The sequence below is a fragment of the Sphaeramia orbicularis genome, chromosome 19 (genome assembly GCF_902148855.1).
Source record: "Sphaeramia orbicularis chromosome 19, fSphaOr1.1, whole genome shotgun sequence".
NCBI lineage: Eukaryota > Metazoa > Chordata > Actinopteri > Kurtiformes > Apogonidae > Sphaeramia > Sphaeramia orbicularis.
Genome location: NC_043975.1, coordinates 2,820,010 through 2,837,501, shown reverse-complemented (window position 1 = coordinate 2,837,501; position 17,492 = coordinate 2,820,010). Strand labels below are relative to the sequence as shown.

Below are 17,492 nucleotides of genomic sequence, written 5' to 3'. Positions count from 1 at the left end.
GTCTGAGTCGGCTCGCCCCCTGGTGGCCGCCGCCCACCGCTGCATGTCCCGCCCACAGCTCCACCACTGAGGATTAGATGGATTAGATATTTAGTGAAATCTCCCCGTGCTGCTGTAAATAGACAGATGGGTGTGTGTGTGTGTGTGTCCCTCCCCCAACAACACACACACACACACACACATATATATATATATATAGTAACACACACTCAGCAATGCCTCGACACAACCCCAGGATGTAGACAGATGTTCGACTGTGTACGACTTTAATTCCAAAATAAAATGAAACATGAACACGATCCTTTTTTTTAATTTGACATTTCCATTTATTATTGATATTATTTCATTGATAAAAAGTCACATTTAACTCCACTGTTTCTGGTTCTTGTGAATATTCTGATCCATCGGTGCTAACTGGGGGTCAAAGACATGGGGGTGTGGACGCAGGATCCCCCCCCCATCTTTTATCGAGAAGATAAAAGATATGGAAAAACTCAATTAATACTAAAACTAAACTAAACTAAGCATTTAGAAAAAGACAAAAACTAATAAAAACTGGCAAACCTGCTCTAAAAACAAATTAAAACTAACTGAATTAGAGAAAAAAAAAAGTCTAAACTAAATAAAAGTAAACCACCATGAAAAATCCAAAACTATTATAACCTTATAACAACACTGTATAAGTAATAATAAGTAATATAAGTATGTTAGTAATAATAACAATAATAATAATAATAATAAACAATAAATTGACAACAACAAACAAACAAACAGGATGCAACCTTCTGATGGATTGGTGCTACATGGGGGTCAAAAACATGGAAATGTGGACGCAGGACAACCCCCCCCCCATCTTTTATCGAGAAGATAAAAGATATGAAAAAACTCAAATTAATGCTAAAACTAAACTAAAACTAAGCCTTTAGAAAAAAACAAAAACTAATAAAAACTGGCAAACCTGCTCTAAAAACGAATTAAAACTAACTGAATTAGAGAAAAAAAAAAGTTTAACTAAATAGAAGTAAACTATCATGAAAAATCCAAAACTATTATAACCTTGTAACAACATTATATAAGTAATAATAAGTAATATAAGTATGTTAGTAATCATAATAATAAGTAATAAATTGACAACAACAACAAACAAACATGAGCTAACCCTCTGATGAATTGCTGGTAAATGGGGGTCAAAAACATGGAGATGTGGGTGCAGGACCCCCACGGTGAGGATGAAACTCTTTTCAGAGCAGGCCCAGATTAAACCCCCCCCCCCCCCCCCATATGCTGAGGTCACCCTCCTCCTCCTCCCATATCTACATCTACATCTCTATCCACACAATCATCACTTTCCAGCACAACAACCATTAAATTAAACCCTCCTCAGCCTGCTTTCTATACTGGGGGTGGGGGGGTTAAACCCACTGGGGGGGGGGGGCACTGTGTACCCTCGTGGACTAAGACAATTTTGGAAACCTTTTGTTTTTTGGGATGTTTTGGCACCAAACTGCTGTTAATCTGGTTTTAACTGGGATATAATTCCCAGAAATCCTCCGTCCTTTCGTCCAGTTCTGTTTTAATGTTTGATTTTCAGCTTCGTGTGTTTGAGTTTCAGATGATATTAGAGAGTAAACAACTACATGAACACAAAAACATATACGGGAAGTCTGAAATGACATTTTCATTCACCGCCATCACAGATTGTCAGATAAAGCATCAGCTCCAAGCCTAAAAGACACACAGTTATTGTCACGGAATCTGTGAAACTGTTTTCATTTTGTTGCGTCTTTAACGGAATTTTTTACTTCATTGATTCTTTCACAAGTTCAGTTGATTTTGTCGGGTCTCGTCCCCAGATTTTTGTCTTTTTTGTTCCATCGTGTCTTTTACATTATTTTATTGTTTCATGTTCTTCTCGCATTTGCGGTTTTTTATCTTATATTTTACGTTTTTCCATTTTTCATCATGTTTTTTTTGTCTCTTTTCCTTTTTTTTTAAGCTTGTTGCGTTTTTGTGTTGTTTTTGCCTCATTCCGTGATTTCTGTTTTATTTTCTACTGTAGTTTTTGTCCTTTATGTTGTTTTTGTTCATTTGCTGTTATATTTAGTCTTTTGTGGGAGGTTTTTTTGGGTGGTTTTGTACATATTATTTGCTTCTTTGTGTTATATTTGTCTTTTGCATTGTATTTTGTCTGTATTTCATCTCTTTCTTGTCTTCTATTTTGTTTTTGTCTTGTTCTCTCTTTTACGTCAGTTTTGTCCACTGTCCATCATGTCTTATGCTATTTTCTTTCATGTTTTCCTCTCATTTGCTGTTTTTTATGTTTCACCTTTTTCCATTTTTTGCATCGTGTTTTTTGTGTCTCTTTTGCTTTTTTTTTTTTTAAGCTTGTTCTGTTTTGTGTTATTTTCGCCTCGTTCTATGATTTCCGTTTTATTTTCTACTGTATTTTTTGTCCTTTATGTCATTTTTGTCTCATTTGCTTTTATATTTTGTCTTTTGTGGGAGTTTTTTGATTGGTTTTGTACATCTTATCTGCTTCTTTATGTTGTATTTTGTCTTTTGCATTGTATTTTGTCTGTATTTCTTGTATTTTATTTTGTTTGGTCTTGCTCCATCCTTTTCGTCACGTTTGTCTACTGTCCCATTGTGTGTGTTATGTTTGGTTTTTTTTTATCTTTTATGTTGTTTTGTGTCTTTTACATTATATTTTAAAATACCAACAAAAAAAACATCTCTGTATACAATAAGCCAAGTCTAACTATAGTTATTAAGTGTTTTGTTCATTTTTAATATTGATTGTAAAATGAATTCATTGTAATCATTGAAGATCATTACGTCGCTGTAGCCTTAATATCTGTCTAATTAACTGGTGGTTAAAAAATACCTCTGATATAATATTTATTTCAGAGTTTATGTTTTGTTTTGTTTTTTTATTAACTATTGTAACATGTTATTAGCATATTAGCTAAAATACTTGCCTACGTTAATGGTAGTTACGCTAATTTGCTGTAAAAGTACTACAGAGTTTAGAGTTAGCATTTTTTCGTAAAGCCACATATTTGGCCTTTTATCTTGATATTGTACAGCAAAAGTTTTTTTTTTTTTATCGTGTACATTTTTTTAAAATAAATTTTGTTCATTTTTATTCATTTTATTATTATTTTAGTTGTTTTTGTTAATTTTGTTACTTATTTTGTTTATCTTTCTACATTTTGTGCTTAGTTTTTTATTCATATCTTCAATTTTGATCAATTTGTGGGTTATTTTGTCAATATTACTCATTATTTTGTTGATTTATTATTTATTTTTGTTAATTTTGTTGCTTATTCTATTCTGTTTTACTTCATTTTATTAAATTTCTTTGCTTATTTTTTCAAGTAATTATTATTTTGTAATTTCTTATTCATTTGATGACCATGAAAAGATGAATAACTGTATTTTACACCAGTTATTTCAGTGTGTTTATAGGTTTAGTGGTTCAGAAGTTATAGATGGGTAGATGGTTTGGTTGCCAGTTGCTGTTTGGGTCTTTATGGGTTAAAGTCAGCTAACGTGCCATTGTCACGGACGTAAACATCATGCGCGGTCGTCTTTACGTTTCCTCACATATGTTACATACTGTATCATAAATCTTGAGTGAAAACAGGAAACTAAACGGAGTTGATGGAGCGCTGCACTTTAAACCTCAGCCACCACGACGCCTCATTTTACTGCACATAGAAACACATTCATCGTATTACCTGTAAGATACTTAGTGTTAGCGTAGCGGTACCGTCATTAGCGATAACAGGATGGGCAGGACGTCCAAGCTGGTGCTTTTTAACGTCCCTCTGTGTGGAGCTTTTATGTGATAGCAGCGTTTGACTTCTCTTAAACAATACAGCACTCACAGACTCGACTTATATCAGGAGACCCATCAATTTATACATTTTTTATGATGTTTTTATCGTGGACGTTTAGCCAAGTCAGCACTTCTACTCTGTACTCTGTGGTATTCTATATGGGTGGATTGTTTCCTGTCTGATGGGCAGTTTAATATTTATATGCATGTGTCACTTTTAGAGCAAATCATCATAAACCTTAAAAAATTGTGCCATTTTGACCATTTATATCCGTAACATTGACTTCTATATGTAGAGGAATCTGTAGCAGAAACAGTGTTGAAAAGTAGCTCCGACACAGACTCCAACAAAAACTTCAAACATGTGTGAATGTTATTTTTTATTCTTTTATCTTTCCAGTATCCCGCCCATACAGGTCCTTCTAATCACCAAAAGCGTATAATCTACGCAGGCACCGTAGTAATGTTGAAATATTTTTCTTACAGTTTATTTTGAACTTTTTCACTTTTTTTGTATTTCATCAACTTGAACCACAAACAAAAGTACCAAATACTTAATAACTGTCATATTTTTTTAACCCTTTAAATGCCACATTTGTAATCTAAACAAACCATTTTTAATGCAAAAAATACGAAAACCTTTTTTTTCAACATAATACATAAAAATTGGTTTGTTTATTTTTTTATTTTTGCAGCCATATGTCAATGATTAAGAGCAGCATGGGTTAATATGCACTATTATTTTCTGTGCTGGGTCAATGTTCTAAAATGTGTGCGGTTTTTTACTCACTGGGTGTTAGTGTAGTAATTTAACATTGTTTATAATGTGCTGATTTTAGTGGATGGGTCAGAATTCATGCAAAGTCATGCAAAATGAACAACTTTTGAATTCTGATCTAAAACAAATTGTGAAAAATAATACAACCTTTTATAACATCAAGTGCAAAGTGTGCATAATATGCTCACCTGGATACCAAAGGCTTAGTTGGTAATTGATAAATTCACCTCTGTATCTATAGCATGAACTAGCATGTTAGCAAGACTATTGACTATTAGCAACCTAGCTTAAATATTGTACATAGTTTCTGAATTAGCTTTTTTATGGCTAAACTTGGTCTGTTTGCTTGAAAATGGTCCCTTGTGGAAATAAGAAAAACTCAGAATTAGCTTCTAAATGGTTTCAATAAATTTTCGGAGGGTGTAGGTAATGTTTGGGTTTCAGCATTTTCACCAGGTTTGACTTAATCACATCTCTGGGGCATTTGGAGATCCTTGTATGACATTGTTTTTGAACATTTTACAATAAAATACATAGCAATTAGCATCATTTTGGTCCATTTTGCTAATGATATATGCACAAAAAATTGCAAAAGTACCCAAAGCATCCAAGAAAAACATCAAACAAACCTTCCATATGTACATTAGGGACCAACTGTAATGTGATTTATGTTAGGTGTGATGTTTTCCACATTAATTTAACATTAATTTGTTGCAGGCGGTGCCCAAAACTTACAATTTTATACTACAGCTAAAAGAATTATTGTCAGTACTGAACTAATCTGCAGTTAAATGTATACAGTGTTTAATAAAACAAGATAAATTCAAGCACTGTTTTGTTTTTTTTGTGTAACTACGATGCTAGCAGTGGTGGAATAAAGTGTGTTGAGAAATGACCTGTAGCTGTGTAAATGAATGAATGAATGTATAATGAGCGTAACTGATTATAATTTACAGTGTTTAATGGTTTTCATTTCCGAGATCAACCGAGAGCAGCGTCCCACAAAAATCCCATTTGACGTCATGATGTCAGATTATGTTTACGTAACAGAGTTCATCTGTTCAGTCTGTGTGTGATTACAGAGGTGACATAAGACTGAGCACAATGACAAACTAATCTGACCACGACTGCTTTTCCATCACACATGAGCATCCATCAGCTGTCTGTGTTAACGGGTTTATTATTATTATTTTTTTTTTTTTTTCCATTTTTTATATATCCAGTCTTCCCAAACTTAGGTTCGGGGCCCAAAAATGAGTCACAGAAGTGTTTTTATGACATGAATGGGTTTGAGTGGGTGGAGACAGGTGTGGGGTTTGAGTGGGCGGAGACAGGTGTGGAGTTTGAGTGGGGCGGAGGACAGGTGTGGAGTTTGAGTGGGCGGAGACAGGTGTGGAGTTTGAGTGGGTGGAGGACAGGTGTGGGGTTTTGAGTGGGCGGAGACAGGGGTGGGGTTTTGAGTGGGCGGAGACAGGTTGGGGTTTGAGTGGGCAGAGACGGGGTGGGGTTTGAGTGGGCGGAGACAGGTGTGGAGTTAAGTGGGCGGAGACGGTAGGGTTTGAGGGGGCGGGGAGACGGGGTGGGTTTGAGTGGGCAGAGACAGATGTGGAGTTTGAGTGGGTGGAGACAGATGTGGGTTTAAGTGGGTGGAGACTGGATGGGTGTTTGAGTGGGGGTGGGGTTACTGTCGAACTTGAACAGGTGTCCTGAGGGAGTCCAACAGAACTGCAAAATAAAAGTTAGCGGAAAGGCTAACGATACTGGAGAGTACGCAGATATGAGTTAATAGTTAATTAATAGTTAATTATTCAGGGTCTACAGTGCAGAACTGAAATACCTTCATACAGACGAGAAAATGAGTTTGTATATCTTATCTTATCTTACCTTATAAACAGCATCCAAGGTGATAAATCATATGTATACTGGTGTGGATTTGAGTGTTTTAGTAGTCCATGCTTCAGTCTGTGGGTGTAATTCCACTGTTGGCCACTGGGTGCTGCTGTAGAACCCTCTGACTCCCACAGTCGAACATGAACTTCTCTGAAATCCTCACTGACAGTCTTTTGTCCTTTTTTCCTGCTTCCCCTGCTTTCTTTGGGACCCTCTTCTTCTGCTCTGGTGCTTCTCTCTGTGTTTCAGAGCTGATACGCTGCTGTGTATCGGGTGTACTGACGTTCCCAGGATTCCTCTGTGCGACGCTGTCGTTAATAATGACCCAGTGTATGTGTGTGTGTGTGCATGTATGTATATGTTGTGCACGTCGGCTGTCATGTCCCGAGGCGCCGTCACCCACAATCCGCTCGAGACCATGAACGCACATCACAGAGTACAGAATATGTGTGTGATGGACCCGGGTATCACACGGGGGGCGGTTCCCAGACCTGGACCTGGACTCAGTACAGAAGGTTAACCTGGGTCTGACCCTGAAGGTTAACCTGGGTCTGACCCTGAAGGTTAACCTGGGTCTGACCCTAAAGGTTAACCTGGGTCTGACCCTGAAGGTTAACCTGGGTCTGACCCTGAAGGTTAACCTGGGTCTGACCCTAAAGGTTAACCTGGGTCTGACCCTGAAGGTTAACCTGGGTCTGACCCTGAAGGTTAACCTGGGTCTGACCCTGAAGGTTAACCTGGGTCTGACCCTAAAGGTTAACCTGGGTCTGACCCTGAAGGTTAACCTGGGTCTGACCCTAAAGGTTAACCTGGGTCTGACCCTGAAGGTTAACCTGGGTCTGACCTAAGGTTACTGGATCCCTGACCATGAGGTTTAACCGGGTCTGACCCTGAAGGTTAACCTGGGTCTGACCCTAAAGGTTAACCTGGGTCTTGACCCTGAAGGTTAACCTGGGTCTGACCCTTAAGGTTACACCTGGGTATGACCATGAAGGTTACCCTGGGTCTGCCCTAACTGAGGTTACCCTTGGTCTGACCTAGAGGTTTACCTGGGTCTGACCTGAAGGTGTAACTGGTTCGCCCCTGAAGGTTAACCTGGGTCTGACCCTAAAGGTTAACCTGGGTTGACCCTGAAGGTTAACCTGGGTCTGACCCTGAAGGTTACCCTGGGGTCTGACCCTGAAGGTTAACCTGGGTCGACCTCTGACGGTTAACCTGGGTCATGACCCTGAAGCGGAACACCCACACTAGCCGGGTCCCATCGCCACACTGCCCTCACACTGAAGGCTGGAGTGTGTTTTTACTGTTCTGTCACTAATCTGATGAACTGGAAAACACACTGAGAGAAATAAACGAGTGTAGCTTCGACGCACAGACACGGACCTAAAGCAGATTTAACCCTTAGAGGCAGAAGTGGGTCAAAAGGACCAGGATGTTGTCTTACAATGTCTTTATAATGAAAAGATGTTTTTATTTCATATTCCAGGTATTCCTCAAAAAAACTATTATTGACATCATAACATTTACATTTTTAACTCATACCTCCGCCAACGAGGTCTGTTTTTGCCGGCGTTGGTTTGTCTGTCTGTGTGCAAGATACCTCAAAAATTATGGACGGATTTGGATGAAAATTCAGGAAATGTTGTACTGGCACAAGGAACAACATGATTAAATTTTGGTGGTGATCTGGGGGGGGCAGAGGTCTGCGCTCTCCGAGTGCTTTTCTAGTCTTGTATAGATTTGATGTAATTGTACGGAGAGGCATATGTTTCTTTATAGTTCAATCAAATAGAATAGATTCAAAGGATTCAAAGGAGTTTATTTATCATTCCATCACAGAGAAAGAAGGAAACTAGATACTGAGGACCTGCATTAGCCAGAGCAGTATTGAATAAATGACTAACAAGAAAAGCACCTGGAAAGTGCAGACCTCCACCAAGACAGATCTGTGGTTGCCCCCCCCCCCCCGGATCACCACCAAAATGTAGTCATTTCTTCCTTGTGCCAGTATCAACATTTCCTGAAAATTTCATCCAAATCCATCCATAACTTTTTCAGTTATCTTGCTAACAAACAAACACACAAAGCAAAGTGATCACAATACTTCCTGGTGGAGGTAAAAATATATTTATTTAAAATACTGAAATGAAATAAGGTCAGGAGTGTCATTTTTATTATATGAATGTATTTGTGTTTTATATTTCTGCATTAATTCTCATTATTTATTTTGTATTCAGTACATGATGACATATTTAATGTACTTTTCCCAAGAATTTCAAGTACCCCCTGGGCTCCTTCCAGGTACCCCTGGGGGGTGCACATACCCCGTTTGGGAACCGCTTGCACTGAACCTTTTTAACTTTGCCACATTCTGTTTTTTTAGGTCATCAATCATATTTTTGTACATTTATTGTGAGTAAAACATTCATTTCATTCATTCTAAAATAAGATTTATGCTATTTAAGGATTATTATTACCATACTAGTTGATTACTAGCTATTCTTTTTCTGTAAAATTTGTTATTTTAGCAGGTTAAATTCCTAATTTGATTAATAAATGACTTATTTGAGATGTTTATCAGCACAAATCAGTCTTTTTTAGACACCTGAACTGCTTTTTTTAAGATCTGAGATGACGAAAGGGTTTAATTTGCAATAATGGGTTGGATTTTAAAAGCTTTTTCCATCAGATTTTGGTCAAATATTAAATCTGAGCAGCAGTATCACCATATATCTGGAAGCAAAAACAGTTAAAAAGTTCTTATAAATATGAGGGAGTGGACGTATGAAGTGGCCTAAATGAAAAATCCTCAGCATCATACCTGAACCCTTTCACGCATGAATTATGAGAACCCTAATCAAGGTTTTTTTCCTGAGGGTTTTTATTCCTCTTTAGGCATGAAAAGAAAACAAACAAAAAAACAATGTGAGTGATTTTTTTTATGAACCTATTTTTCATGGAGTTACAAAAATGTCCACTCAGCTGGACACCATGTGTTTAATTTTAGAAGTACAGAAACATGTATTTATTGATATACTGTGTGAAAACTATGAAACAAAAACATTTTAAGTGCTGTTAATCTGATGTTTTCTCACATTTTAACATACCTGCATGGAGATAATATGCAAAAAAAAAACAAAAACCAAAAAACACTTTTTGTTTAAAAAAGTCAAAACAAAGCAAAACTGTTAATTACAGTCGAATAGCAATTATCAATTTTTTTTAAACAAAACATGTTAGTGCAGATCAGGTTTATCTAGAACAGCAAAGTTACAGTAATGGTGTGAATGTCAGTGTGTGGGATGATGCATAAGTGTTGGCTGATATGGAACTAAAACAACAAAATCCATGAATATACAAGAGAACAGCTTTAAGCAGCTGTCCACTGTGGTGACCACTGTGCATGAAAGGGTTCATGTAAAGAAACCCATGAAATCAGAGCCTGTGGATAAAATGACAGTGTACATGTGTGTATTTCTGCTGATGGGAGCTGTGTGTCCTGTATTATTATGGAAATGCTTCAGTCGCTGCTCATTGGACTCATTTACATCATAAAGATCCATTTTCTGTTTGTCTCCGTGGCCACGCCCACTTTCATGAGGGCGCGGCGTCACTTTTTTGTTGTTATTTGGGGGCGGGGCCTGGTCCAGCTGGTGATGCTGCAGACACCACGAGCCACGTCAAGTTCAGGAAATGGAACGTATCCGGAAGAAACATGTGTCAAAATAAAGTCTGAGATACAGGAGTCTATGTGGCAGGAAAAATATTTATGTGATGATTTTATAGTAGTTTTGTGTGTCTGTACCAAGGTTCTAATAGTTTTGGATTTTTCATTCTAGTTTAGTTTTATTTAGTTTTGACTTTTTTTTTCTCTAATTCAGTTAGTTTTAATTAGTGTGTAGAGCAGGTTTCCTAGTTTTTATTAGTTTTCTTTTTTTTCTAAATGCTTAGTTTTAGTTTAGTTTTAGTTTTGTCATATCTTTTCTCTTCTTCTCTGTCGTCGTATTCAAATAAATCCCAGACAGGACTCTGCTGCTTTCTCCCAACTTTAGTCTCCATGTTTCCAGGTAGAGTGGGGACGAGAGGACGACTAAATGACAAGTAACGAGAAGTGACGGACTGTGAAGTACCATACGGTGCTGCTAGCTAAAATTGCTAGAGTGAAATAAATCGCTTTCATATCAATCCGACGTTGACAAAGACAAAAATGAAGGGAATTTTATCCATAATTTGTATATGTTTTAGTTAATTTTGTACAGACAATACAGTTTCAGTTAGTTATCGTTTTTTTCTTTGAATTATAGTTTTTATTTATTTCAGTTAACCAAAATGTTTTTTCAATTCTAGTTTTTGTCATGCCATTAGTTTTCGTTAACAATAATAACCTTGGTCTGTACATTTTTGGCTAAAAATTAAACATTTATGTCATAAACTGTAACTCAAAACACAATAATCAGCAAATAAGCAAAGAAAAAAAGACAAGAATATAGAAAAAAAAAGTTTAATAATACTAACAAATTTTTTTTATTTATTTTTTTTAATTGAACAATGAACAATTGAACAGTATATATACAAAATAGTATACATCTAAGTAGGATAGAAAAAGTCATAATTCACAATATATTTTACATTTCAAATATATAGAAACAAATGTAAGTAAAACTATAAAAAAAATAAAACTAAAAAAAAAGCTTGTGGTATAAAATAGAACTTATACAAATTAAAAAGATTATATACTTGACATAGTTTTTTGATTTTATTTGCTTTAGAGTTTGTGAAATTTAAGTAAAATGTATTTTTGTTTATGTCAGTGATGTTCTCTGCCGTGGATTTCTTACTTGTTGACAGCTGACAAATTGATTTATTTTTTCAACTTTATTGGAAACATTTAAGTATACAATACATACATTTTGAACAAACAACAAAATGTCAAAAATGAAGAAAGCATTTGAACAAATAAGTTTAAGAAAATAATGCATAGATTTAAAGACACAAGCATAATATACAAATAATAGTATAAAAAGTAAATAAATAAATAAAAATAGCAAATCTAAAATAAATAAACAGAGAGTTCAGTCAATATTAAAGAATTATTTATAAATAGCCAGAGTGTTAGAGCTTTTTTATTATAGATAAATTCTAAAGATTTAATATATTGTTCAATTCCAATAGGAAGATTTTAAAATTGGGGTGTGTTTTGGTGAATTTATTTGTATGAATATGAAAACTAACACATTTAGTGTCCGAAACCAGTCGACGCTCGTGACGCTTTTATTTTTGTCGGCCCATTTCCGCTTCCGGTCGCTCGTTGCTAACTCCGCTAGCTTTAGCCGGGCTCGGGTCCGCCTCCCGCCGCCTGTAACGGGACTGTTTACGCCGTGTATCCCGGAGGCGGACCGTCCAGCCTCAGATGAAACCCTCCGTCGTCCGGACCTCCACACCGGAGCCCCACCATGCGGACCGCGGACCGGCTCTGAAGCGTTTCTCGTTCGGGTTGGTGGCCCCAGACTCAGAAGCCAATGAATGGAGTTACTTTTTACCTTGTTGGAATTCCACCTCATTCAGACACTGAAGTAAGTCCGAGCCGACGCACTGAAGCAATGTTTATGTAGTTTTTATTGGATTTAAACTTCAGACAGTGTCTCCTGCAGCTTCTGGAATCATATGTAACTGTAATTAATGCGTCACATGTTGAACAAAAGGTGTAAAAAGACCCTGGTCTGTCCACATGTACAGTCCTGGTAGTGGCTTTTGTTGTGTGAGTTCTGCATGTTTGGGCTTTTTGTTTTCATCTGACATGTTTTCTGTGCTTTACATCTTCATACTAACTGTAACAGAGCAGTGGTGTCAAACATAAGGCCCCTGGACCAAAACTGGACATCAAACTGTCCAATCTGAGTTCATGAAAAGCAAAAATTACACAAAAGATTTTAACAATAAATGGTGTTAAAATCATTTTAGTTCAGCTCCGCATTCAAACAAATATGATCTGAAGTGGGTCAGACCTGCAAAATATTATCATAATAACCTAGAAATAATGAAAACTCTCAAATTTTCTCTGTGTTTTAATGAAAAAAAAAGGAAAATGACACGAAAATGTTGACATTTGCAAACTATACTTTAACAAAAAATGTGAATCAGGTCCATTTACAGTAAATTTACAGTAGAAATACTTTGGATTTTCTTGTTCCTCTTGAGTTCAAAGAAAAAAGGAAAAAGAAGTCTCACACTTTATTTGTTAAAAAGAAACAGTTAAAATGCACATAAATAAAGGTAAAACGATAATAAATATACACACACAGGGGCCATAAGCCAAATATTATCATAATAACCTTGAAATAATGACAAATACCAAATTTCTCTTTGTTTTAATGTAAAAAAATAAATAAATAAAAAGGAAAATGTTCACCATTACAAACTATACTTTCACAAAAATTGTGAATCAGGTCCATTTACAGTAAATTTGCAGTAGAAGTTCATTGGATTTTTTTGTTCCTCTTGAGTTCAAAGAAAAAAAGAAAAAGAAGTCTCACACTTTACTGTTAAAAAGAAACAGTTAAAATGCACATAAATGAAGGTAAAAAGATAATAAATACACACACACAGGGGCCATAAAGAAATTTAAATTATGTTAAAGTTACGAAGTACAGAAATACCTCCCTTAAAATAAATAAATGAATAAATAAAACAAGTTGAACTAATATGAACAATCATATTTCCCCATAAATAATGTCAACTCCAACATTTTCTCTTTGTTTTAGTGTAAAACAAGTAAAATCATATGAAAATGTTCACGTTTATACATTACTCTTTCACAAAAATGTGAATATGAACAAATATGAACAACCTGAAATATCTTAAGAAAAATAAGTGTAATTTTAACAATATTCAGCCTGTTATTAAATGTTTTGTACATTTGTTGATCTATGTGTAAATGAACTGAGGTATAGTCTTTTAGTTTATTTAACCACATTCTAGATTAGTTTCACTGTATTTTATGCAGGTTTTTACCAACTTTTAATCTCTTTTAACCATCTTTTAGGAAACTCTGAAATTATTACTCTGATTCTTTAAAAAAATAATTGCAGTTTTAACAATATTCTGCCTGTTTTTAACTGTTTTGTGCATTTGTAGATCCACTGTGATCTGTAACTTATAATGCACATGTGTAAATGATAAACTGAGGCAGAATATTGTTAAAATTGCACTTAATTTTCTTAAGACATTTCAGGTTGTTGATGTTATTTTAAAGAATAGTGTGTAGATGTAACATTTTCACCATATAATTTGACTTTTTTTCATTCTAAAACACAGAAAAGTTTGGATTGGACATTATTTGTGGGTTATTATTTTATTATTTTACTGGACCCATTTGAGATTATATTGGACTAAAATAAATTTAAAAATCAAAAATAATTAAAAGTAAATAAATAAATGAATGAATAAATGAAATGAATGTTTAAAGTATGTAAGAAAGTAAAACACATTATGCTAATATGATAGATGAGTTCATTTGTTTGATGAAAGCAGTGTTTTCTGTAACCGCTTTCTCCACATCGATGTGAAATGTTAAAGTGTATGTTTAGGGATGTAACTAGGGATAGAAATCGAGAACCGGTTCTTTTTTGAGAACCGGTTCCCAGTAGCTCGATTCCTTGGAATCTTTTGCCTGCCTGCTTAACGATTCTGCTTATCGATTCCGCCTTTGTTGTGCATGTGCGATGACGTCACACGTACGATGCATTGTTTTGGTCAGAACGTGGTCAACATGGTGTCAAGGCAGAAACGGTCCAAACAGACCACACCAGGTCCAAACAGACCACACCAGGACCAAACAGACCACACCAGGTCCAAACAGACCACAGCAGGTCTAAACAGACCACACCAGGTCCAAACAGACCACACCAGGACCAAACAGACCACACCAGGTCCAAACAGACCACACCAGGTCCAAACAGACCACACCAGGTCCAAACAGACCACACCAGGTCCAAACAGACCACAGCAGGTCTAAACAGACCACACCAGGTCTAAACAGACCACACCAGGTCCAAACAGACCACACCAGGTCCAAACAGACCACACCAGGACCAAACAGACCACAGCAGGTCCAGTTGAACACTGTCAAAGCTTCCATGTCTTCAAAAGGGTGGAATCCCTCCAATCTGCTCAAACATTTGTTCACAGCATGTGATTCATTTACAGGAATGTCATGTATTTGATTCACTACTTAGCGACACTTGTGAATGTAGCAGCAGAGTGAACGCCGGGTCGGTTCTGGTTCTGGTGTGGGCAACAAACGTCATAACTCCTCAAATACAAGTTTCCAAAGGTAAGAAGGGAAAGGAAATGAGGTGCACAACAACGGGAGACGAGACGAGTCGAACCGGTTCCACGTAGTGGAAATGCGGCAATAGAGGAATTAGTAAAGAGTCTGTAGTTTCACTTTCACTGCACGACCCCCCCCCGCCCCCCCCGACTGGCCCGGCGTCATCTGTTATTATTATTTGTCCATACTGTATATGTTCTATTTTCTGTGCAGAGATGGAAATATAAAAGACAGTTAATGCAAACACACCCATTTGTACTCTTTTATTCCCTCACCCAATGAGAATCGATAAGGAATCAGATCAATAAGCAATATCGATAATGGAATCGGAATCGTTAAATTCTTAATGATTCCCATCCCTAGATGTAACGATCTGAAAATTTCATATCACAGTTATTGTGACCAAAATTATCATGGTTGTCATTATTATCGCGATATTGTTGAAATTGTGCTCAAAATGTTCAAGAAGTACTTATACACACACTGAAACAATTTAACCAAGTTGTATTTTGAAAATATTTTTATTTTATTTTATAATAGCCACAATGTACCTTCCGTTGGCAGAAACATTAAAATATTAACATGTAAACATTCAAATATACAAATGTGCATTAAAGACAGCACCTTATGGCCACTGTTTGACCATTTTCCAGATCAAGTTTGAGTTGTTTGAGTTTCTCTTTCATAGATAGATGGAGCCTGGAGTGCTGCTGCTTCTCCAGGAAATGAGCAGTACCATTAGTTTTCAAAGTGCGGTAATCAAACACAGTTATCATGATAATTAGAATTTAAACGATAATACTAACTGTTGGGAATTTTACCACAGTTTATCGTTTTACTGGTAATTGTTACATCCCTCGTGTATTTTATAAGTATTTTTAGTTTTTTTAGTTTGTTTTAATGTAATGGTTTGGAGACGAGTTGCACAAGGAGGGGCTGTATTTGGCTTTATGAACCTTCAAAGAGTTAAACAGCCTCTGGTGACCAAAAACATCTACTGATCTGAAGTGTTTAATAAGTGCCGAACTACTAATCTTATCAAAACACTGAAATAATTCTGGTAATAATAAAAAAGAAAAGAGTTTAAAGTTGTTGCCACTCTGTCAGACTCCTCCTGGTAGAATAATGCGATCGTACTGTCCGTCTTAACGCCTGAATAAATATGACATCTCCGACTGAAAACTGCGCTGGTCCAATGTGTCCGACACTTCGCAGACGTCCCAGCCCACAGATGCATTTTTCTTCCTCACATTCTGCGAATAAGTGAATACATTTGTGTGTGATTTCATTGAACGTGTGGCATATTTGTGCTGTGACAGTTCCACTCCCTCCCTCCCTCCCTCCCCTCCAACCCCCCCCCCCCCCCTCCTCATTGCAGAGATGAGGTACGGCTGGGTGGGCACGGAGACAATAAGAAATTGGGCTGGAATGCATGTATTTCCATACGGCGGCCCACGTCTGCAGCCGCTGACAGAACACACATTGTTGCCTTCTCCTCCGGGAGGGAAATCTAAAATTAAAACGGCAGATATTTCCAGATCTGAGGTGAATGTGAACGAAGCCCCGACGGGACGGCTTTGATGGCCCCGGTCCCGTTACGTTATTGTTCTCCTGAGTTATTTTCTCCGTTGTCGGTGCGTGTCGTCCACATTATCCACAGCAGCGTTACTGTGGGATCATGTCACGGCCCAGTTAGCATCAGGGTCAGAGGTCATACGCCACCGATAACGGCCGGCGTAAGTGGATTCACATCAGAACGTAGAAAACGGACATAAATGACGCCGTTTATGCCCGGATTCACCTCAGATCTGTGGTTTATGACACTGGGCTTCAGCCAGAGACCTGAGACGGGCTCTGGTCAGTTGGGTCATTAGTTAGTCCATTTTGTTGGTTATGTTTGTTAATATTTTGGATTATTTGGTTCAGTTTTTTATTATTTTGTTCATTTTCTTGATTATTTTCATTCATTTTTTAAATTATTTTGTTGATTATTTTGTCCATTTTGTTGGTTAGTTTTGTTAATATTTTGGATTATTTGTTTCAGTTTTTTATTATTTTGTTCATTTTCTTGATTATTTTTATTCATTTTTTGTTTATTTTGTTGATTATTTTGTCCTTTTTGTTGGTTATTTTGTTAATTTTCTTGATATTTCATTCCTTTCTTTGATTGTTTTGTTGATTTTGTTGATTATTTCTTTTTTTTTTTAAATATTTTTGTTCATTATTTTGTCCCTTTTGTTGGTTATTTTTTAATTTTTGTGATGTTTCATTCTTTTCTTTGATTGTTTTGTTTTTGTTGATTATTTTATTTTTGAATGATTTTCTTACTGTTTTTTGATTGTTTTGCTGATTATTTTATTTCTTTTCTTTGATTGTTTTGCTCATTTTGTTGATTATTTCTTTTTATGTATATGTATTTTTTATTTTGTTCATTATTTTGTCCTTTTTGTTGGTTATTTTGTTAATTTTCTTGATAATTTTGTTTCTTTTCTTTGTTCTGTTCATTTTTTAAAAGTATTTTTGTTCGTTTTCTTGATTATTTTGTCATTTTTGTCGACTATTCCGTTATTTTTTTTGTAATTGAGAATTCAAAAAAAAGTCCAGATTCTGTAATTACAGCCTCAAAAATGGGAATATTTTCTACTTTTCCTCCT

At 36.2% G+C, this 17,492-nt stretch overlaps 1 protein-coding gene across 1 annotated transcript in view; it reads left to right on the top strand.

Moving 5' to 3' along the window:
* The first annotated feature begins 11,923 nt into the window (after positions 1 to 11,923).
* LOC115439268 (rho GTPase-activating protein 23-like) overlaps positions 11,924 to 17,492 on the top strand; it is a 70,403-nt gene continuing 64,834 nt past the window's right edge. Inside the window, exon 1 of the mRNA XM_030163087.1 lies at positions 11,924 to 12,082. Within this exon, the coding sequence (XP_030018947.1) occupies positions 12,029 to 12,082 (54 nt within the window). The 5' untranslated portion in view covers positions 11,924 to 12,028. The remainder of the gene's footprint in view (positions 12,083 to 17,492) is intronic.